The sequence below is a fragment of the Strongylocentrotus purpuratus genome, unplaced genomic scaffold (assembly GCF_000002235.5).
Source record: "Strongylocentrotus purpuratus isolate Spur 01 unplaced genomic scaffold, Spur_5.0 spur5_scaffold_6, whole genome shotgun sequence".
Classification (NCBI taxonomy): Eukaryota; Metazoa; Echinodermata; class Echinoidea; order Camarodonta; family Strongylocentrotidae; genus Strongylocentrotus; species Strongylocentrotus purpuratus.
The window spans coordinates 5,942,310-5,966,808 of NW_022145612.1; the positions used below are offsets into that span (position 1 = coordinate 5,942,310).

The window sequence follows — 24,499 nt, forward strand, 5'->3', positions numbered from 1 at the left end:
CCCCCACCACTTCTTGTCCCCGCCCCACCACCACCCATTCTCCATCTTGCAACCTGGCACTAAAGATTGACGTTGACATTTCGTAATTGACACACTTTTTTCAAATCATTTATTTGTTTGTTTACCTTGATTGAAAACATTCGTCATACATGATTCGAGTGCCCAACTTTCTCTCCTGGTATCTCTGCCTCCTCGACCTTCATTAACTCGAAACTCTACCGGATTTCCGTAACCGTTCAATGCAGATGTTTCAGATGTTTGGAGATTGCCCAGCAGTGATAATACTTGGCCGATCGAAAGAAACTGAGGGAAGTAGAATAATTGTAGCACAATTGTAGCACAATTATTTGAGTTTTAGTTCTTAATATATCTCACCATGTTTTGCTAAAAAAAAGGGAGGATTCGGCTGGGGATGATGACTTGAGGAGATCAAGTATTCATTGAGAGTTATTGAATTTTGCAAACTTTCCCCACAACCGAGAGTGCGAAAAAGGCGCATCTGACGGGAAGGAGCTCCAGTGATCGTACCGGAGCTGAGCTGAGGGTTGTCGCTGTCGGCTGGAGTCAGCAGATGATAACATATTATTGGCATGGGTTGGTGCCTCGTAAGTTCTCTTTTATTCATTTCTTTCTTCATTACAACACTAACAGCTAAAGTCTTAACCTGAAACCAAAGACGAAAACTTTGTAAGGATTAAGAGTATATAATAAGAGAGAATGCACAAGAAGAAACGATTTGAATTTTGAACATGATTGGAGTCGGAAAAGAGAATTAGGTCATGCAGTTATAAATTTATTGTGTTATTTGTGTAAATTAGTCATGGCCTTGAGTATTGAACAGACAGTAGAAGAGTCATTTCGAATGTCAGTTTTATCCTAAAGAATGTCTTGAGTCTTGATTACTGACAGAAAAGCATGTACGATAGCACTGGCATACTGGTGGAGGGCTTAATTGGGGGGGGGGGGGGGGGGGAGCTCCCCCCCCCCAAAAAAAAAAATTATTTTCTCCATTATTACCATCCTACCTCTACCACACCCTACCTCTACAGCCATACTACCTCTAATACCATCCCAACTCTACCCCACCCTACCCTTACCGGCTAGTATAACGATCTACCTCTATACTAGACAGAAATAACCGTCTGATTTGGTCATTTCTTTAATAAAACTGACATTTGTTGACATTCCCAAATAATTGGAGGTCTAGTGGAGCCAGACGTAGTCTCAGTGGAACAACCGACGATTAGAGAGACTGAAGTTTTCGGTCTACCTCTATACCTACCTCTACCAACCTACCTCTATGGTTCTAGAGGCCGCTGGGTCGCTCTGCTCCCTTGCTGCCAAAAGCCTCGCTCTGTCGCTTTGTTTTACATATATTTCACCCCCTAGCCATTTTGTGCCCTCTACTAACCCCGGTAAGAAATTCCTGGATCTGCCACTGATGCCCATACCCCTTGAGCTTCGCCGGGCTTTACCCCTAGACCCCACTTTGATAAACGTTCAGCGGGCCTGCATGTAAGAGTGTAGTGATGTAGAATTTTTGTCTGCCCCCCAAACGTTTTTGCTCATTACGCCACTGTACGTTCATATGATTTTTTAATAATTTTCTTTTATTATGAAATATATTACAGTGAAGGGGTCTATATCATGTTCTGTTAAAGAAGAGAGCTAATAAAAAAAAAATTAAATGCCCTTCTGGCTCCAAATAGATAAAATGTTCTTAATCCTGCATTATAATGGCCAAGACAACAGATTTTATTATCTGCTGAGAGCCAAAAGGATGTTATTAACTTTGTATCATTCATAGAGTTCACCAGGGAAAAAATTAATATTCATTTTTCGGGGGCTACTTTTCAAGCTTGCCTGCATGAAATTAACACTCTAAAATTTGTTTTGTTGAACTCTATGCAAATTTACAGGGGCTCTTTTCTGATTTTCGGGGCTCTTTTGGGCATTTCGAGGGCTAATTCGCCCCGAGCCCCCGTGTATTTTTTTCACTGGAGTTCACCCTTCAGGCTGTCAGCAAAGTTAAGTGAGAAGTGGCCCTCTGTAATATACTGTTATAACACAAATTCAACTTTTCATTCCTAAATTACTTCTGTGCCGTGCTTATATTGCGTGTTTTCTCAGTGTTGATTTCTCATTATATGAGATCTGAGAGAAATCAAACTTTTTAATAGGTGCTCTTCAACAGCCATATATAGGAAGTCACTATAACACCAGACAGGATGGGTGGGATGCATGCACCACCCTTTCAACTGTTTGAATGTCTACAATTCTTAGCCTTTCCTAATTCTTTCTACTTTTTCCCTACTTTTGTCTCTACAACACACCCATATACTTTTTAGAAAATAGCTGTGATCATGTTCTCTCCTTTTCGGACTTTTACTACTTGTTTGTTTATCTTAAATTTTCAGTCCAAAAATGGTTGACTGGGGCTGAGCAGACAGAGCTAAATAAAAGTCATTTAGATAATGAAGAGCTCTGCCTGACTACATTTAGACTTAAAGTACAAGTCTACTCCAAAAATAACTATGTTCAATAGAAGCAGAAAAATCAGACAAACTAATCAAAAAAAGTTTTTGAGCAAAATCGGATAACCAATAAGAAAGTTATGAATTTTTGAAAAAGTATGTAAAACTATGGAACAATGAAAATCACTACACAAATTGCTTATTTGGTTATCTTTTTGTGACGTCATGTCCTCACTATTTATCAATTGCTTTATATAGTCTAATCTCATTAATTTTCCTTTTTATCCCCCAAAACTTGATTTCCCCATGCCTTTGCTCAGGTTATATGATTTGTATCATATTGCGTGCATAACATTTCACAAAATCTTTGATGAACGTTGAAGAATTGATACTATTTTCTGAATATTGTATATTCATAATTATTGATTTATTTTTTATATAAATAGTTTTATCAAAATTCACTTTTTTCATGATTTAATTGGGAAAAAATTACTCTATATTAGTGCATCCACACGAAAACATATTACTATCAATCTAACTTGGATGCTGGTGTGCAGAAATAAGATTCTTAGGGGGGAAAAAGGAAATTTATATTATCAATATAAAGAAAATAATTAGTGAATAGTGAGGATATGACGTCACAGACTCATGAGTGAGTTGCCAATTTGTCTAGTGATTTTCACAGTTTTTCATGTCATTAAAAATTCATAACTTTCTTATTAGTTATTCGATTTTTCTCAAACTTTTTTTTATTGGTTTGTCAGATTTTTCTGCTTCTATTAAAAGTAAGTTATTTTTTGGAGTGGACTTGCCCTTTAAGTATAGTGTTCGTTGTTTGCATATGCGTAGATCAGTTTTTTATGCCTTACATGGAATTTGGAAGTGTTTTTTTTTAAACTCCTGAACTATCAGATAACAGTATCAGTAAAACAAGAATTTTTTTCAGATGAGGAAATAGGAAGTTATGTAATGTTCAAAGAATTGTTGTTGGTACTTGTTGGAACAAATCATGCAAAGCTCCTCTCTTTTATAAAAAGAGTGCAATAATGAGAGGAGATAGAAAGAGAAGGGATGAGAAAGGAATAAAGGGAGGGGGAAGAGGTACACTCTAAAAACTGAAATGTTAAATCACCATTTAAAAGGGCCGAGGAGTGACCACTCTTTCAAAATGGTAGAATAACACTTGGAACATGCTGGATCCAACACTATAAAGGTTGAATCTAGCAGGTTAAAAGATATAATCTGACATTTTTAAAAGAGTGGTCACACCTCGGCCCTTTTAAATTGAGATTTAACATTTTAGTTTTTATAGTGTATAGCGAGGGGTGAAGGAGAAAAGAGGGAGAGAGGTGATGAGTACAGAAAAGGCATTGGAAATGGAACATGAGGCTTTCCTTTAATAGTCTGTTAGTTTGAAACCCATTTGTCTTTATTTAAAAAAAAAAGAAAAAGGAAAATGTAGTAGAAAACACATTGGGTAAAGAGTAGAGAGAAAGACAGTGTAAAGATCTTACAGATGTATTTCAACAGAGCTACAGCATGTTTGAGAGAGAAAGAGAAAGATTTTGGAGAGAAGTGCACTGAAGACATAAACACTTATATATATTATTATTTATATGTGTCTTCCTAAATCTATTTATTTTATAAAAGTGAAAAGAAATTATAGCAGATTTAAAGAAAGGAAGAGAGAAAGAGATGAGAGTGGAAGTGGGAGGGCGGTGCAGTGGCTTTCTATTTCTGTGCATTAGTTTGAAATATTTTATAGTTTTATACTCTAATCATTTAAAGTTAATGAAAGAAAAAGCAGAATGAAAGAATCATAGTGAAATTGATAGAGAAATGGGAGAGCGTAGAAGAAATAGGAGATATGCATGGGAAGTAGGGACATTGAATGCCATTCATGATGGCTTAAAATAAGTGAAATATTTTCTATCCTATTCTTTTCATTGGTTTTAGATTTATACTTAATTCATACAAAGGATAGAGTTGGGTTATCAGTTTAAAAGAAGTGGGGAGAGAGAGAAAAAGAGAGAAAAAAGAGAGAGATAGAGTGGATGGGGTGGTAAAGGAAACTGTTTATATGTTAACAGAGGTATTTTATTCCCAGGCACAAACTGGGCACAATCCCTCCTGCCCCTCTCACAATTATACAGAGTCTTGACAACACCAAAAAAGGTCTCACATTATTTTTACCAGTTTCAAACCCAACAAAATAGGCCTAGCCAAACCAATGTAAGCTTGCCACATGAAAATGATTTAAAAGGGTTGCGTCTAAACTGTCATCTGCTTGGAATTCATACAGAGGGAAGCAACAGGATACAACAGAAAAATAACCAAAAGTTCAGTGGCCAAAGGGCACACTTTAAAGGACAGTCAAGTAAGAAATACAATGGAAATAAATAAATATAGGAGCGGAAGAAAAGAGGATTAACAAACCATTCAATCGTTAAGTGGGAAAGACCCTCAAAGGAGAGCGAAAGTGAAATAATACAGTACAAACTTTCCAAACTACAATAAGGTTGTATAAACCTTACTTTTAGGCAATGTTAATGCTTGTTTTCTGATATAGGTAGCTGGTAACAGGAAGCAGTGAACAGAAATCCTTCCTGGCATTTATTTCAGGAAGGATCATCACAAGAGAGGGAAAGGAACCATAAGAGATAGACAGTACAACGTGCGTGTGTGTGGTGTATGCGCTTGTGTGTGTGTTTGTGTGACTGACGGAGAGAGAGAGATCGATGTACATTTTGCTAGACCTTAATGTCACATAACGTTCGTACATCCTTTGGTTCTGAAGTGATCACTTGCACGATATCTCTTTGGGAGCTGGTGACGTAAGCAAAACCAGTGGGTGGAGTATTGCCAAAGTTGTGGATATCACTATCAGTCTTTTGATTTTCTTTCGATCTTGGTAAAGTGAAAACTAGAGAATTATTTCTTTATCGAAGTCATCCACAGTTTAGAGGTAAAGTATTACTGTGTTTGTGTGCTCATTGGTGCTCTTATTTTGTATTTATAGATTGGTATGATATCTCTTTTACAATTTAGGGACCATTTGGAAGAGAGGATGGTGTCTTTCTCTATACCTTTCTAACTTTTCCTTTCAGTTACTGAATCTACTACACATGCAGGGTATACATTTATATTCTGAATTCTGATCGGCAATTATGTACTAAAATCATAATTATAGGTCACTTGTTTATAGCGTTATACAAATAACTGCTTCCTAGTTGCCAAGGTTTGTGAAAGGGGAAACTTAAACAGCTGAAACAGGTCTGTTGAACAACAGCTGGTATCAATACTATTGTTTTAAAAAGGAACCATTCTGTCATTGATGCTTTTGTCTATTGAAAAACAGGGCTTTGCAAGATCAGGAAAATATATCTCAAACAAAAGTAATGCTATAAAAGGTTTCTAGGAGCTTTTATTACTGTATAGAGAGAGCTCTATATTTCATATCCACTCTGTTAAGGGTGACCTACAAACTCGGTTAGGGTAAGTCTTTTTTGTTTGGCTACTAAAGTCATTTTACCCTTTTTTATTAAAAATCTTTCAGGGCAAGCATTAGCATATGAGGATTGATCATCTGCTTCTCTAATGCTAAATCACGATGGCAGCTTTTAGATCTCACCTGCGAGTCCTCTGCTTGCTTTATGCCGCTTTCTTCTCCGCTGTCAGATTTACAACATGTCAAATCAGCATCAACAATATCACACATCATTTGAGGCCAATCTACCACTTCAGCATATGATCGTGAACAAGGAGACCGGTGATCTTTATCTGGGAGGAATCAATTTCATCTACCACCTGACCTCTAACCTGTCGTTAGTAGATGAGCAGAGCTCACTCACGGCAGACATCACCAACTTCTGTTCCTCCGGAGACTCTGGATGCATCCTCCCTCCAGAATGGGGGGAAAATGAGAATAAAGTGCTCTTGATCGACGAGGACAATGACTTCTTGATCGCCTGTGGCAGCGCGTTCAACGGAACCTGTGTGCTCCACCATCTTAACTCCATCACGACTGTCCAATCTCGTGTGCATGATCTTGTCCATCACGAAGAAGCCTCCCTGGGAATTGGTGACTCTGTGGTCGCTTTCTACGGACCGTCCACTGTCAACACAGATGGGCAACAAGCCATGGGTACTGCTCTGTTCGTTGGGGCAAGCTTCAACCCTCTCTTCAACGACACACTAATCCGCCAACATGCTGTTTCTACCAAGCTTCTCCTTCAAAGAAACAGTCGCTGGACTTTCGACTTGGCCTATCAAGAGTTGAGATTTGGGCGTTACACATACATTGATGTAAGAGAGGAGCATGCTCATAACTACCCGATTAAGTACATTAATGGATTCACGTTTGAGGGCTTCAGCTACTTAACCACCGTTCAGAAAGAAGACGTTGACTCAGAGAATTATCATTCTCGGCTTGTTAGAATCTGCAACAAAGACAGTGGTAGGTATATATTATGTTTGCTATTTGTTGGGGGGTTTAAATCAAGTCATTAAGTCATCTGTGGCAAATATCTATTAATCATCAAAAGCCTATATGTCCATATCTAAGTCAGGTTCGTTGACACAGTGCTGGATTTAAAAGGTGCACAACCCATTGCTCCCCCCCCCCCCCCTCCATTAGAATTGGTATCATTTTGAGATCACGAACAAAAAATGCTGTATAATTTTCAACAATCCTGAAGCTACCACTGCCTGGCATTGGTAATACTTTCCATAATTCCCTTCCATTCTGTATTCCAGCTTACTATTCCTACACCGAGGTACCACTGAAGTGCAGGAGCTACGCCAGTGGTCGCACCTACAACCTGCTGCAGGCAGCGCATGTTAGCTCTGCTGGTGTAGAGCTAGCCAGGGACCTTAACATGAAGGTTGGGGACATGGCCTTGTTTGGTCTGTTTGCAGAGAGCTCCCCAGATGCACCCGATCAACCAACCAGCAATATGGCCATGTGCATTTTCACTTTGAAGAAGATAACCAAGAAAGTCAGAGACGGAGTACAAAATTGCTTTTTTGGATACGGCTCCCAGGGTCTAAGCCAGTTTTCAGACAATCTGTTATGCAGCTATTCAACAGTAAGTACATGTTTTATTATGCGTTCAGTCATGCTTAATATTTATGTGATACAGGAAATGATCAAGTATTTTCTTGAAAAATAAAAAGATGCTGGGATGTTCATCTTACACCAGATGTAATACTTGGAAAGACAAGATACCAAATGGTCGTACAAGAATCAATGCAGAAGTAGAAGTAGAAGTACATTTGCAGAGCAACTGCAGTAGCAAAAATTTATTGTTGAATAAATAATGAAATTGCGCAAGATATAGCCAAAAAAATATGAATAGAATGTCTGAACAATTCTTTTTTTCTTCAAGTTATAAAGTTATAAAGGAGATAGAAATGACAGTTTTATTAGCAGATAGAGGGATGGATAGATGAAGATAGCATAAGAAAAAAACAGGGAGGGGCACTACTATAGAGCTCATCTTTATGTTCATTTTCATTCTTTTTCTTCCTAGTATCGTAATGTTGACGACTCTTTCTGCGGGACTGGCGATCTGCATCCCATTCAAGCGCAAACCACAGTAAACGCATATGATTACCTTACTGGAGGCGGACATGGCCGTCACTATACCTCGTTATCAACTCTTACCATGGGCAGAGATACAGTAGCGGTCATGGGCACCAAGTCCGGGCGCATACATAAGGTAATTGAGACTGAGTGACTGATTTAACTTCTACTATATGCCACACAAATTTCCCTGTGCCACATTGTATTTATTATGGGATAGATATACCAAAGGCTTCAAGAATCGAGATTAATCTATTAATTAAGGGTGATCCATCCCACAAGTTGAAATAAAGAAATAAAAGAAATAATCTATTCCAGTGTTCAAAGGGTTGTCAGTGAGCTCATCAAGACCTGCAATCCTTCCATCATTTAGTGCCTATATATTGTTTTGTGGCAAATGAGAGACAAAAGTGCTCAAGATAATTAATCTTCAGTTCTGGTAGGTAAGGGAACTTAGGATGAGTCTTGGTATATATGTCCTCTTATTGTTTCTCATATGCCAGGTACAACAATTGATATTGATTTTCTGTTCATTGTTTCCATCTTTCTGATGACTTTTTATTGTCAATATCTAACAGAGTGCCAAATCAAGGCTATATTATATTGTCTGCCCATGAATTCTTTTCAAAGCCTCTTTACAATGGCCCATGAAAATTAACCCCTACAAACATACATGCTTCTTTGAATGAATAAAGTTGATGAAAATAAGGCAGAGTTTATGCTATGGATTGCAATCGCAGATAAGCAACATGAATGAAGTGTTTTCTCCAGGATTATTAAACTTCAAAAATATTTGAACTGACAGTCTACAAAACAATTGATCCACACTTTTGTGACTTCTTATTTAGATTATTGTAACGATCGTACTTTAGCTTACCAAATTCCACCATTTCTCCACATCAACGTATTCAGAACATATATTTAAACGACCTTCTCATGCCTATTGTTCCATCACGTTCATTATGGTCAACTACACATGCTAATTTCCATTTTCCAATATGCCCCTGGTCCCCGAAACCAGTACCTTGTAAGATGATCATGCTTTTGCTGTTGCAGCCCCTAAATTATGGAATAGTTTATCAATTAGTATCTGTCAATCCCCATCTGTAGAGTCTTTCAAGGAAAGTACTTTTTGTTTAATAGTATTTTATAGGGTAGTTTTGTTTAAAGTTAGTTGCTAATTATCTACAATTGTTATTATTAGAATTATGTATTATTATTGCTGCTATTAGTTTTGTTAAGCACTTAAAAACATTTTATTAAGTGCTTTATAAATGTAATTTATTTTGATTTTGTAAAGATTAGATTTTTTTCTTCTTTTGTGTAATAATATTTGTATTCACATAAACTGGTTTCAGAAGCACATTATAACATAAAGGGGAAAGCAGAGCGTGAAACCAGAGTCACCAGAGAAAAGTAAATTGTATATATTTTAATGATTGGAAGACAAGAAATATATTAAGCTAGCTGAATAGAGAGAGCTGTGATTGTTTGGGGCATTAATAAAATGCTTGTATACAAAAGTTTCCTGACTTGCGAATTGACAGGTTGTTAAACAATGCTTCAGTTTCCGCTTCTGTCCCAGTGTCTTCCTGTCTTCTCTCTCTATCCGAACACTTATTCATTTCAGGGGTGGAGTAATAAAATTTAGAGTCTGGTTTTGCCATATGTGGTCATTATAGGGCTATTTGAAAGGGTCAATTGCTTTTAATAGGTTATCCCTGCACAGGAAGTGTGTGATGGAGATATCAGGTTTCAGGTATTTCCTCGTACTACCAGTATAATGTACTGGTTGTCATACTTCCCATATAATGCTGCTTCATGGCTTGTATTTCTTGTTTGTATGTCAAGAAGTTAACTGATAACAAATGTGCTTAATTTGGGGGCTCTGATTTCGCAATTTTCTTCAAGGATACACAATGTATGCTGACATAAGGAAGTGACTCAAAAGGATTTAGATGCTACTTGTAGGTCAATTTGATAAGACACCAATTAACCAATGAGTAAAACCAGTACCCTAAACAAGCATTTGAAGAGAACATTAATATCCTCCTGTATTGAATGTAGAGTATCAAAAGAACTGACAAAATCAATTTGTCATGCCTCTAAAAAACTCATTCATCTGAATAAAGTTTTGAGTGATTTGACACAATATTGATATCATACCAGTATGAAAAGGCAAATAAATATGATATTAATTTTATCTGTTTTTTCCTCTCTTATTTTCGTTTTCATTTCCTCACAAAAAGCTTACGCATATGGCATACAGATCTATGCAACCAGTATTAAGCATCAGGAAATGAAAAAATCATGGTCAGATAATTAAGTTGACAGGCTTTTCAATAGCAGTTAAAGTCAGTAAGAAGTAATGAATATCTTGCAAGAAGATTATGATTGTTACACAGTCTTATTTTTGAGTGTTCAGCCTTTATATATATACATCTTTGTCAATTCTATGTATTTATTGTCTATATCAATGACAATTTGCTTAATGTACATGTATAACACATGCATACAGAAGAATAAATACATAGCGGCAATCAACATACTTGAAAAGGAACACAACAATTTAATAATAAAAATAGAATGAAAGAAAATGCAGAGGGGGGGGGGGATACAAAATGAGGTCTGGGGAATTTGTGCATTAATAATAAGAAGTCAAAGAATATATTTCTTCTTGCAATATATACTGCACTTTGTCTTGCATCAAAAAATATTATATACAGGTACTTCACAGCCGTCTTTCTTTTTTCCAATTCCATATCGACCCAGTTTGTGATTGACCCTCTCTCCGTTGACTTTGTGCGACGAGACTACCCTCTGAAGCCTTATAAGGACCTCAAGCTAGATACAGAAGGGCCTGTATTAAGAGATATGCCTCTGGATTCGGAGCAGGAACATATCTATGTTATGACTCCATACAAAGTAAGTAAATATATCTTGAGCCCTGTTCATTTACCACATATACCACATGATTGTAGTTTTGAGATGACAGTTCTTTGTGACGTACGTGCTATGTGTCAAGATTGGAAGTTCAAATTAAGAAGAGAGTATGTTATCTTATTATGGTACTAACCCCAACCTTGTGAATAAAGTGTTAATACTTGTATGTATGTATTAGTCCCAGAAAATTAGATAAAATAAAAATATGAAATAAAATAAAAGTCATGAAAAATACAATTCTTATTAAAGTTTCCTTTTTACTCTTGCAGGACATATAGTTAATTTTGAAATATGTAAGCTTAGAAGCTATTAACTTCATGTTTCAGAAGATAAACAAGCATATTGCAAAAATTGGTAATGGGAATTACATGACAAAATAAAGGAAATGTTATGGGGTAGGGGATTACAACAAAAATGGTAAGTAAATAGCACATACATACCTGTCATGAAATATCACCATTCATTTTAAAGACAAGGGTATATATATGGGCTCTACTTGATATATTTTTTTCAGGTGTATAAGATAGCCTTGAAGACTTGTGAGCACTACATCCACTGCTCCGCCTGCGTGACCTCTCGTGACCCCAACGGCTGCGGGTGGTGCGGAGGGGTGTGCACCACGGAGGAGGAATGTGATGGTGCCGACGGTCCATCTGGTGAGATACCGGAAACGGAAGTCGATTCGGAAGATGATCCTGACTGGGTGACCGATGCTTGTTCACCAGCTATCTATGAGGTAAGCCTGCCTTCCTTAGAGATAGATTGATAATATTCATAATATAGTGGCTCTTTGGATGACTCATGCATTTCGGCACATTGTTGCACTCCAGTGCTCTGATATTTGCTCTGGCGACCACTGTTTCGGGATTCTCTTGTTTGGGGTCAAAATTATAGGGTTAGGATGGTAATTTGGCGTTAGGTTTAGTTTAGGCTTAGGGTTAGGGTATGGTATAGTGTTGGGTCCATGGTTGAAGTTAAGTATTTGGTTATAGTGTAGGAAATTACTGAGGAGAAATTGTCACAGAAGCAAGTGTGGTACTGCTGACACTCCTAGTGCTCCAATACTGTTATCCTCTTAATTCAGCCGAACAAACGGCGAAATGTATCTAGTACCACTCAGAGCACTCAAGCATATCAATCCCTCTCACACCTGGGTGGAGAGTGGCAAATGTAGATTGATGTCTTGCCATTGCCAATGGACATTTGTGCCTTGCTTTGATTTGGTCCCTCAACCTCTTGACCATAAGTCAAGTGTATGAACCTCCGTATACTGCCACCTTCATTCAAATCTTATTGAACGTATAAGAAATGAAAGAAATTTGGTACTTTATTTAGAGATGATATTACAAGACTTCCCAAGGTTTTATTTAAAATCAAATGGATGTGATGGAATTGCAGATGGCAGTAATTATAATATTTCTTATATTTGTAATATTGGTGTTGTTGTTTCTGGAGGGGGGGGGGGGGATTCTAGTATATAAATGATTAGAGAAATGATATGAGAAAAATTAGCATTGATTGAAATAAAGCATAAATCTAAATGGGATGGTCAAGACGAATATTGTTTAATGTATAAATCAGTAATACTTTTCCCCAAAAAAATTAGTTGTTTTTTAATACAATTTCTGAACTCTCTTAACATGCTCTGTAGGATGTAACTAAGTCATACATTGATCTTGCCTTATTTTGAAGGTCTCGCCAGTGTTTGGTCCACTTCAGGGCGATACTACAGTGAACATCATTGGTGATAGTCTTGTGGCTGATGCAGCAGTGAATGCTAACTCAACCCTTGAAGTGATTATAGCAGGTCAACCCTGTCATGTTGACTTGAGTTCAAGCAATATTACCCAGTGAGTTCATGAAAATGTACTAACTTTGAAAATTTCCATGTAAAACTAGAATAAAAACCTTTGCATTTGTACTTTGTTTTTGTAATCTTTAATTCGTTCACGACCTCTCTGAAGAAATTTTGCTACTGCTAGAGCTGCTGTGTTAGAATAGAATGAAGATAAATAAATAGATCAATAAATAGATAAATGAATAGAAAGATACTACATTTTTTGTGTGCCTGGCAGAAAGGCATAAATACAAATCCTTTGTTATGTTGTACAGATTGAATTGTGTTGCGTAGATGAAATCAAAGAACAGTAAAAATATTGGAATGTGTTTTCTCAAAATATACTATGTAGAATCTATCCTGTTTTCCTAACATCCGTTCTCACCCTTCTGCCGGGTACATGACATATTGTATAGCATTTCAGAAAATTGATATTGTATTTGGGGTTACAGTATTTGAAAAGCAATGAATCTCTATCTTTTGGGTGACCTATTTTATGTTAATGTATATGTTGAATATGATATTTTTTCTCACAGTATTGTTTGCGTAACCCCATCTGTTGAAGAGCCTGTGTCGGGTCCAGTGACAATCGAAGTAGAAGTGGATGATCCCAGCCTCACTTTTGCTATAGGAGGATTCACGTCTTCAGAGCCAAGATATATCTTCTCATATGTGGTAGGTGCTATGTTGATGAGGACTTTGGTGAGAATGAAAGGATGCAAATGATGATTATGATGGTGAGGAGGAGGAGGAGGAGGAGGAGAATGAAAGGATGCAAATGATGATTATGATGGTGAGGAGGAGGAGGAGGAGGAGGAGGAGGAAGAGGAGAATGAAAGGATGCAAATGATGATTATGATGGTGAGGAGGAGGAGGAGGAGGAGGAGGAGGAGAATGAAAGGATGCAAATGATGATTATGATGGTGAGGGGGAGGAGGAGGAGGAGGAGGAGGAGGAGGAGGAGGAGGAGGAGGAGGAGGAAGAGGAGGAGGAGGAAGAGGAGGAGGAGGAGGAGGAGGGGGGAGGGGAGGAGTAGGGGAGGGGAGAGGGAGGGGGGGGGGGGGGGAGGGGAGGGGAGGGGGAGGAGGAGGAGGAGGAGAAGGAGAAGAAGAGAGAGGGGGGGGGGTTACTGTGGGTATTGATAATGTATGAGGATGATGAAGACAATGGGGATGATAATTATGAAGCTGCTGTAAATATGGATAAAAATGAAGGGCAACAAGTATTAATGGTTGAAGAGGATGAGGGTGATTCGTATGCTGAGGAAATTTTTTCACAACCACTTAAACAACAATTTCAACCATTCTGAGCAAATGGCCTTGTTAATATGAATTACTCACTAACTTGTCTTGTCAGGAACCTGCTTTCACCCACTTCAGCCCTCTTGTTGGACCAATGTTTGGCAGAACTATGATCACTCTCTTTGGTGAGGGCCTTCATGCCGGAAACAATCCAGAAGTAACAGTTGCTGGTGTGCCTTGTCACATACACAGGTATACTATGGCCCTAATAGGATAATGGAGTAAAAAGAAGGAAAAAATCATAGCAAGGTTCACTTATACTCAGCTCTACATACGTTTATTGTTTAATTGGGTTTATAAAGATTTGTATCAATCAGATGTGACTATTTACGTCTGAGTACAGAATCTGAACATCACTATTGGGTAGATGTCATTCAGTTTTGAACAGGTGTCCATCATATGGTAGTCAGTTTCTAGGAAGAGACAGAGCCGAGTGTACCACTACACTTTATCACTATACTGGCAATGCATTCATGTATCTCTTTTATCTCTGTAATACAGAAGTTGGATTTAAAGCTGATATTAACATTACTGTTATAGGGGCATGGAACCCCAAATATACAAAGCAAATACTCTCAGTCATTGGGCACCAGTCCCATGATCATTATTAAGATCCTAAAATTAAATTTCTAAATAAAGGAATTTCCAACTTTAGATGTGACCTCCCCCAGTAGTGTATTAGTTTCGTAATATATCGACAATAACATGGAATATATTTTTTAAAAGTTCTTAAAGATTGGCTGGCAGTTTCATAGGACAAACATAACATGATATATAGCTGTTCTAAGAAAAAACACTTACCGGTACATGTAAATCCTGTGTGTTTTGATTCATTAAACTGCATATTCTTTTGTCTCTGTAATAACCAGTGTCACTCCTACAAAGATTCATTGTGTAACGAGAAACTCCAGTGAACTGACATCAGGGCCAGTTATTCTGAACCTAGACAGCCTTCAACTCAACAGCACATTGGAGTTCACTTACGCTGAGAATCCATACATCACACACTTCTCCCCTACAAAGAGCTACCTAAGGTAGGATGACTTCACATGTCTGTAGTATTCTCATATTGTATGCTGTTAAATATGTGTATCTATAGCAGCTTTGTTCACTAATTTGTTCAGGCTGCGTCATGCTTTTTCGGTCATCATACATATATACAGTAGCTCTTGTGGTGGTCAGGGCCGTATTCTGAAACGATGTTATCTTTTATGTTGAGTGGAAAGTATGTTAATAGCCATACAAATAGGAAATTATGCAGAATAGACACTTCTCATCGGTGCTAAACACAGTTGTCCCTCTAAGCTATACATGTATGTGTACGCAACGAGCTTTTTTCAGACAACCAATTACAAATTCCTATTTATATCTCATGACAATGTACATACTCAAAGTAACATTCAATAAAGATAACATAATTTTCACTATACGATCTGAAGATATTGCATATTGGGTGAAAACTAATAATTAGTACCGTAACCACTATTTCGAAGAAAAAGGTGAGCTTGACCATCTTAACCTGTAGAAGGTGCTCTGACTGACCAGTAGGAAGAGGATATTATTTTCACCTGACTGTTTGATATAAAAAGGGTTATACTCTGGTCAACCATTAATAAAATGACCATCTTGGACTAGACAGGATGTATGCTGATTGACTATCTTTTAGGAAGAAGAAGCAATTCTGTCCATCTCTAGGACAAGGACAAGCTGACCATTTGACTGTGAAGCCTTGTTCAGAAATGACTCTCAATGCTGCTTTTTGACAAATGAAATAACGAGCAAAAAATAAACTAAACAAAGCAAAAAAAGTGCCTCAGCTAAACTTACATGTAACTGAATGGCAAGAGGTACTATTTCAATTTTTTCTCCATTTATCTATCTACTGTTATTCCTCTATGAGGGGTATTATAGCTGCACATGTTTCTATATCCATTCCCAGAGCTGTACATGAGTTTATAAGATACAGAAATGTGGAAAGCGGTATCTCATTTTATCTTGTCTCAGCAACTTTTTTTTTTTAAAGCAGTCTTACCAACTCATGTGTGCATTGGTCTTCAGGCATATTGGCAAAAATGCTAGAATTTGGTTAAATTCAAAGTGTCTGGCATTAGGTAGATGATTTACTTTCATTTGACCATATATGGTAATTTAGTACTCCGATTTATATGACATAACAGCACAGATACACAGATCATGTGACTACAGGACAGGAAGTGCTTAACCATTCTTAGAAGTGGTTTGGCTTCATGACCACTGTTTACACCATTTATGTACATGGGCTTCTCCCTTCTATGCTTTCTATGTGTGTAGGTGTTTTTTTTTTTTTTTATCTAATCCGTGTTTTATGTAAGTTATGTATCCACCCTGTTCAATGTCTCTTTACTTCTCTTGATTTGCTGAAGGCTCATTTTTTGTTTGGACCTTCTTCTAAATTTGTTACAAGAAGTGGTCTTTTTCCAATTGTTTTAATAAGTATAATTGTATAGGGATACAGAAATACAGGATTCTTACTAAAGTATTATACATTTGAACAACAAAATGAATGAACAAACCTTCAGCAGATTAAGGTACATGTAAGGAAGAGTTTCTTGCAACATTTAAAAAAAATATAAAAACAGATAACTTTTGTGTCATATATTCCAGACTTTGGCATACCGGTAGTTTTCAAGTGGCTGTTTGTAAACCATGAACCACTAATAGATATCCCTCTTGCCATTTCGTGGCCTCATGTTTATATCATACATGTACTTTATTGTGTTTGTACTTTTGTCTTAATACATGAAATAGTGATTGATCAGATTAAAGTCAATCTAGGCACTTTCATAGTGGTATTGAAAGTCTCATTACTTAATTTATGTGTCCTATATCCGTTTATGTCAAATGTTATACTCTCCTTCCTTCCTTTCTGATATGCATGTGGCTCACTCAATCTTGTTTTTTAACGCTTGCTTCCTGCTTCGCACCTTCTTCCCAATATGTGACCCTTGACCTTCCTCTCCTGCACCTGACCTCTGCCCTGTGTAATTTGTCTGTGTGTGTATTCTGATGACCAGTGGAGGCAACAATCTTCAGATCTCAGGCTTCAATCTTCATCTTGGTCAGAATGTTCAGTTAGAGGTTTCTGCCTTGACTGACTCTGGCCATAGGGTGATAAAGTCACAGGTTGGTATAAGTAGAAGAATAATCCATGTTTCAAGTGCTTGAGTGAATATGCACTGCATGCAGGTTAATTAGTCACAATCATGTGACTTAACAGAGTGCGGTGCATATTACTAATGCACCAGCTTCAAAATATTGATTATTTGTTGTATAAAATGGGTCGGCAATAAAGTCTAGCAATATGGAACAAACCTGATAAAAACATGCCAAGAGGTGCACCTTCATGAAAGCCGCTATTTTTTTTTGACATTACATAAGTGCAGTCAAATAGTGTACTGCACATCCTATTGAGCACATCAATGTCCTTGCCATTTAAGCTACGTGTGTATCATTAATTTGTCTTGATTTTGTCCCAGAGTTACGCATACGTGCATCTAACACGTTCATTATCACTTTTAACCATGGGTTGTCACATTTTGATGGGAACTTTATTGCACTCTACTTCCTTCCTAACAATATTCCTTTTATTTAATGTCATCATCAGTATTTTTTACTTAACTTCATTCTGAAGAAACGTATACAAATTGCCATTATTTTCCTTTGATTAGCCCCCAAACCTTGTCATTTCGTCATTTCCTCCAGGGATGCACTGTGCCATGGCACTCATCCGACGATACCATTCCAAGTGGTACGTTAGAGAACAGTCTAACCTGTACTACCCCAGACTTGAGTGACGAAGAATTAAACCCCACCCCGGACCAGCCATTCATCGCCAATCTCACCATCAAGTTCAACAAGAACATCCTGGTGCCCATGTCCTATGATGGACAGATAGAACTGCCAATGTGGAAGATACTGTACTACCCCGACCCTATCCTGGAGCAGTTTGAGGATCATATATACCTGCTAGACCTAACATCCAATACTGTTCTCATCCGTGTGAGTATTTTTTTCTTTCCACTGGAACTATAGCTATAGTTATATGGTGTTCTTCATCTATGTGTTCTACATGTTTATGGTGCTGGTAGACTTTTCTCTTGTATGCCCAGTAATGTTTTACTTAGCTTGAAATAAACACTGAGGCTACTTGGAAATCTTGTATTGAATTAGGTTCCAACTCAATATAGTATCACATTTTATTTTTTTCTTCACTATAAGCCATGGTACTGTGACACCAGAAACCGATCTTGCATCTTGTAAAGAAGATCAAGCTTCAAACCAAGGAACTTTCATGAATTGCAAAAAATTTAGTGTTGTGTTAATCGTCATTCAATTATTTTATGGCCTGAAACTTTCACAAATCTGAACTAGCTGTGAAATTTGCAAACATTTCATATATAGATATATACACAAATTTTTCTAGTTTTGCAGTAGCTTCTCAGGAGATAAAATATACTGAATCGATGGAGACCATACAGTACTCGAGGAAGAATTGCTGTTAGCCCATATTATTGCTAATTTAGTCATTATTCTGTATTCATGCTGGTCTCTTATGGATTGGTCTCTTTTGAAGGGTGAATATTTGGACCTTGTGAGCCGAAAAGAGGATATATCTGTCACAGTTGGTTCCCAGCCATGTGCTATCCAAGAGTTTGCATCAACCTACATCGTATGTCAGGTCCCCTCTTCTCTTCAGCAATCAGGCAACGGATCCGGAATATATGAAGTCAAGGTATAGCTTGTTTTCTCCCCTTTGGTTAAACCTTTACAATGCTTTGGTGAGATTTTGACCTCTTTTATTATTGGTTACAGATCAGAGCCCTGAAATGCCACATAGTTTGGAGTACTTTGCACATGTACACTTTATGTGTGATAAACGTCTTGCATGGCAGTCCCTGTTTGTCCCATTGCTTGACCAAAGATAGTGAAGTGTTTAACTAATTCATTTTTAAGTGTTGAGCATTGTTTTAAAGGTTGTAGCAGAAGTTACATTTATGAAGCGATATTTCTTGAGATAGGTATGAAATTGGGGATGGGATTGATTGCATTTTGCTAAATTTTGCAAATAATCTAAGGTGCATATGTAGTTTTCTATGGGTAATCTCTCAGTAGGAGGATAGCGACGATCATATATGTGATAAAAAGTTGTATACATAAATCCATCATAACAAGAATTTCATTTCCTAACTGAGGTGTTTATATTTTGGTCCTTTTATCAACCAGTATTGCTCTTCACAAATGAAAGTCTGAAATGCATTCTTTTGAGTCAAAACATCTAATAGCTACTAAATGAAAATCACTAATTTTCAAAAGTAATTCAACTTAACCAGAAGCAGCAACAACAACCAGTTAAAATTTTGTTGTATGTAATTTCCTGAAGGTGACGATGGGAGACAATCAGGCACATAATGTGGGACTCCTCCAAGTGCCACGCCCAGAGGGCATAGGTAACACACCCATAGCCCTCACCATCATCGGTATCCTGACTCTGCTGGCCCTCGTCATCCTCATTGTCGTCATAGGCATCAAGAGGTACCACAAGTCAAAGAGAGGAGAGAGGTTACCCATTGATAACACTCATGTAGGCTTCAATCATATGGCAGGCACAGAGGAAGTCCATTTGCAAGGCCAGGGTCTACATAGGATCAACAGTAAGTAGTAGGAATAATGGCTTTAGTACTCTTCTGTCTGGTCTACATAAATATTATATTTGAAAAGCTTGTATGGATGTTATTGGAAACCAATAAATGTGCTTGTGTAAGAAAATACATTTTTGCAAAAAATGGGAAATACCCTGTGATGAGGTTCATATTAAGGAATAGATGTTGCATTTATGGATGTCATTACCAGGCCTTAAAGTAAAGGTTCTGTGAAATGGAATGCCTGCCTGTGCTTGTTTAATAATTAACACCACTATATTTTGTACCAAGTAAATGGAATCACCTCAGTTGAGAGTACACTTGCAAATTTATAAAGCTTTGGAACACCAGACCATTGTAGCTGTGTGGCAAAAGACAATTCAGTATTAACCCCTTTTGATGGAAGCTATGTATTCATTATTCACATGAATTATCAAAGAAATCTATCATTTCCTTCCCACAGGGAACTTGACAAATCCTGATCCACCGGCTAATAATGGAGCGATGCTGCCTCTCATGCATGTCCCTCAACGAGAGCACATTTAAATATGATCTTCATTGTGTGTTTGCATGTATTGAATCATAATCTAAATGACTTATCAAAGACTTATCTCCATTTGTGTTGACCCACAGCCTACTTGACGAACCCTGGTATGCCAGCCAATGAAGCCATGCCAATCATGCATGCCCCTCTACTAGAGCAGATTAACAATGAGCTAGCCGCTGAGATCAGCCAGGTCTTAATTCATGAGGAGAAGATTGCTGTGGGCAAAGTATTAGGCCAAGGTAGGTCGGTCAATCAATAACTTATATTATATGCTATTGTGTATAACTTTATTAGATTTTTTCAATTTTTTAATTTATAATTACAAAATGAAACAAATATTGAGGTGGTTAGAGATGTACTTCGAAAAACAAAAAATGTAAGCTAGAGCATGAATAAATATGTTATTGTATATGTTTGATAATAGCTGCAAGATACAATATACGGTCATCAAAGAAATAAGTGGGTCAGCAATTTGGTTGCATTTGGCATGTGTTTTGGTAGTATTTGCTTTTGGAGCTACAGTATATGGTACATAGTGATAGTCCGTTCATAGTAAAATTTCCACAAATGTTTGCTGGCATATCCATGAGAACTAATAATATATAATAATATTCAGCTTTTATATAGCGCTTAATACATCTCGGACGTCTCTAAAAGCGCTTTACAGATATACTATTACCCCGGCCATTGGATTCAGTGCTTGCCCGCACACACAGTGTGCACAATCTCCACTCCTTGGGGAGCATTCCAGCCAGGTGTGACTTGACGCTAAAAAACTGTTTGACCAACAATGACGGTCACATCCTACCAGGTACCCAGTTTAACAACTGGATGGAGAGTAGCAAGTGTAGGTTAATATCTTGCCAAAGGATATTAGTGCTGTGTCAGGATTTGAACCCTCAACCTTCGCATCTCCAGTCAATTAGCGCCTTACACCACTCGACCACGACACTCCCACAAACTAGCTATGAAGCTCTGTTTCCAAACTACATTGATGAAACATTCTTTGTTGGTATTAACTGATTAACTTTTCTAAAGATCCCTAGGTTAAATAGGTTAGCGAATGTTCTTGTTTTAGTTTAATTGGTCTTTGATGTTTGTATCCCCAAAGGTCATTTTGGATGTGTGTTTGCCGGTAAGCTCCATCAAGACGGCGAAGAACATCAGGTTGCCGTCAAGTCCCTCCACCAGGGTACCCTCAACGAGATCAGTAACTTCCTTCGTGAGGGGATCATGATGAAAGACTTCAAACATCGCAACGTGCTGTCTCTGATTGGTGTCTGTATCATCAGTGACACCAACATGCCTTATGTCGTCCTGCCCTTCATGAAGAATGGAGACATCTTGACGTTTGTGCGGGATCCATCCAATGTAAGTCATTCTATACTTACTATCGATCTCACTTACATGTATACCAGTAATTGGACTGTGTTTGTGTTTATTATTAAAGTGATCACCCTCCATTGGTCAAAGAAAAGACACTCTCCATGTAGAACCACATTCAGTTACAGTTGGCAGCAAGTTAGGCATTGATTCTCCCATCAAAGATAAAATTGCCCTGCAAATATAAAGGTACAATCACTAAAATAACATCAAATATGGAACATTTTTCTAAGAGGATCTATAAGTGGTAAATGCTTCGTGCATTGACGTACTCTTTTTAATGAGAAACCACTACCACTGGGGGTTTTCTGATCACTGAGACAACTTGTCAAAATGTAGAGGCACATCTGGCCAATCATCATTGGTCTTTTCAATATGTTGGATCTTTGTATTACTAGGGTTGGCATGCCTAAATGGTTTCTTCTGTTGCTTGCCTGTTCTGTCTTGCTAGAATCCATACAGTTGAAAAACAGTCATTGATTGCCCAGCTTCTGTTTATCTGAGTTTGAATATTACTCATAATCATAGTAGCTTGTATGTGCAGTGCTAGTGGAAAATATTCTATATCTGTAGAGGTAAATTGTGCAAATTATATCTGCATGGTGCTATATATGTAATAAATTTGCTCCATCAAATTAAATATCAGTAAAGAAAATGAATTATATGCATCAATATGATATTGTATTGACATGATAGGAGCTTACAGCAAGACAGCTTCTGGAGTTCTGTCGCCAGATAGCAGAGGGCATGATGTACCTAGCGGGTCTCAAGTTCGTCCACCGCGACCTGGCCGCACGTAACTGCATGCTAGACAAGGACATGGTGGTCAAGGTAGGGGACTTTGGACTGTCCAGGGACATCTATGAGAGGTCATACTACAGCGCTAAGGACAGGACTGCCAAGCTGCCGGTCAGATGGATGGCCTTGGAGTGTCTGGAGAGAAACATATATAATACCAGGACAGATGTGGTAAGTTATGAGGGATAACAAGGGTGGCAGTAGTTAGCGGCACTCAAATCCATTTTTATTACTGTACTCTCTATACAAATCTTGTTCACTTGATCATATCATTAGAGTTGCATTGACTAATCCCAAATCCCACCTGCATAGTTTACTCTGTAGTCATCTATCTCTCTATCGATCAATGTATCTTTTCAATTGAATCACAGAGTTAGAATGCTGATCTTCATGTAATTCCATTCATTCTGAATTTGTGTAACATAACATTAAATTTATATATTCACATAATTCTTTTGAAACATAATGATTTGACAATCATACAGTTTATAAGGAAATATACTGCAGTATCAGAATATTTGGCAGATTTTCAGCAAACAATTACATGCTTACCTCAGATCAGAAAGGGTTTGACATGTCAGGATCTTCGATCTTGAATGATGTTGCAGTATTTCAGCTACTAGTATGAAGAAATATGCTGTGTCATAAATTTCTTGGGTATTTCAGTGTCCCTGGAGTCATTTGTTTTAATATCACTATCATGATTGTTAACAAAGGAAGTAATAGAATATAAGACATATTGGTATAAATGCCACCAAAAAAAACAAAAAAAACCCAGGCCATGTTCTATTAATAATAATGCAGGGCTTATACATCACATTATTTATGATGAGATATGTGATAGACAATGTACAATAATGTTAACGGACAAGTTAACATATCGTCTGTTTGGAGTCACAAGGGTATTAACTCCATGTTAAAGTAATATGGATCAATGCCATTGTGGCTTCAAACAAACGATGTTACATAAATACAAGATTTATACTTCACTAAATTGTTATCCTTGTTTACTCCAGTGGTCATTTGGTGTGGTGATGTGGGAGTTACTCACCCGAGGAATAGTGCCATACCCTTCTGTGGACAATGTGGACATCTTAACATTTCTTCATGGTGGTCGACGGCTTTCCCAGCCTGAGCATTGTCCAGACCATGTGTAAGTACAAGAATCACAGCTCCATGTTTGTAGATAAATATATTGGTTCAGGGAGTAGGGAGGAAATGCCACTCCCATTGTCAAAGAATAAGAGTTTATCTTTGCTTTTCAACAAGAAAATAGCAAACTGTCCTCCATTTATAAATATTGGTTCAGCATTACCTTTTTCATAAAAAATGCACCTTTTCAGATGCTATTGTTTAAAATGGCTCCCACTTTTTTCTGAATCATTGTTTCCAAAGTCTCTAAAAAGAAAAAGAAGAAACAGATACAAATTTCAAATATGCTAAAGGCATGTCCTTTATGTTTTGTCAAACTGTTTACAGGCTATCAAAATCCAGCCCCTATAAACATTGCCCCCCTACCACTGCTCCTCTAACACTGTCCCTGTTGAAAATGACATTATCTTTCCAAAGAAATGCACTTTGGGCACTTTGGGCGATCCTGGTAATTAGACTATATATGGTTGGGTCACTGTTTGATGTGATAAAAATGTATCATTTATTCTTCAATGTGATTTCCCTCCAGGTATGAGGTGATGTTGAGTTGTTGGTCAGTGAGTCCCATCGATCGTCCAAGCTTCTGTTTGCTGGTTGACAATCTGGATGGTATCCTGATGGTCAAGTCGGAAGACCCAGCTGACCAGGAGAAAACCGATGCATATGTCAACATTCCTGGTGCAGCCTCATAGTCTAGTGATTCCTCCCAAGCTGCCGGTGAAAATCTCCAGATAATCCAAACATTGGTAACGTGGTGTATGCCCACTTATGAGCAATTGCCTTAAAAGAACTTTCAAGATTT

The 24,499-nt window shown here is 37.6% G+C and overlaps 1 protein-coding gene across 1 annotated transcript; it reads left to right on the plus strand.

Moving 5' to 3' along the window:
• Nucleotides 1-150: 150 nt before the first annotated feature.
• LOC589012 (hepatocyte growth factor receptor) lies at nt 151-24,499 on the plus strand. Its single transcript, XM_031000471.1, has 19 exons — nt 151-605; nt 6,031-6,930; nt 7,230-7,561; nt 8,006-8,194; nt 10,831-10,983; nt 11,516-11,737; nt 12,694-12,851; nt 13,375-13,513; nt 14,195-14,331; nt 15,009-15,173; nt 17,193-17,301; nt 17,881-18,177; nt 18,752-18,910; nt 19,559-19,829; nt 20,451-20,603; nt 21,476-21,735; nt 22,444-22,716; nt 23,562-23,698; nt 24,227-24,499. The coding sequence occupies exons 2-19, from the start codon at nt 6,162-6,164 to the stop codon at nt 24,387-24,389; spliced, it is 4,086 nt and encodes a 1,361-aa protein (XP_030856331.1). The 5' UTR covers nt 151-605; nt 6,031-6,161; the 3' UTR covers nt 24,390-24,499.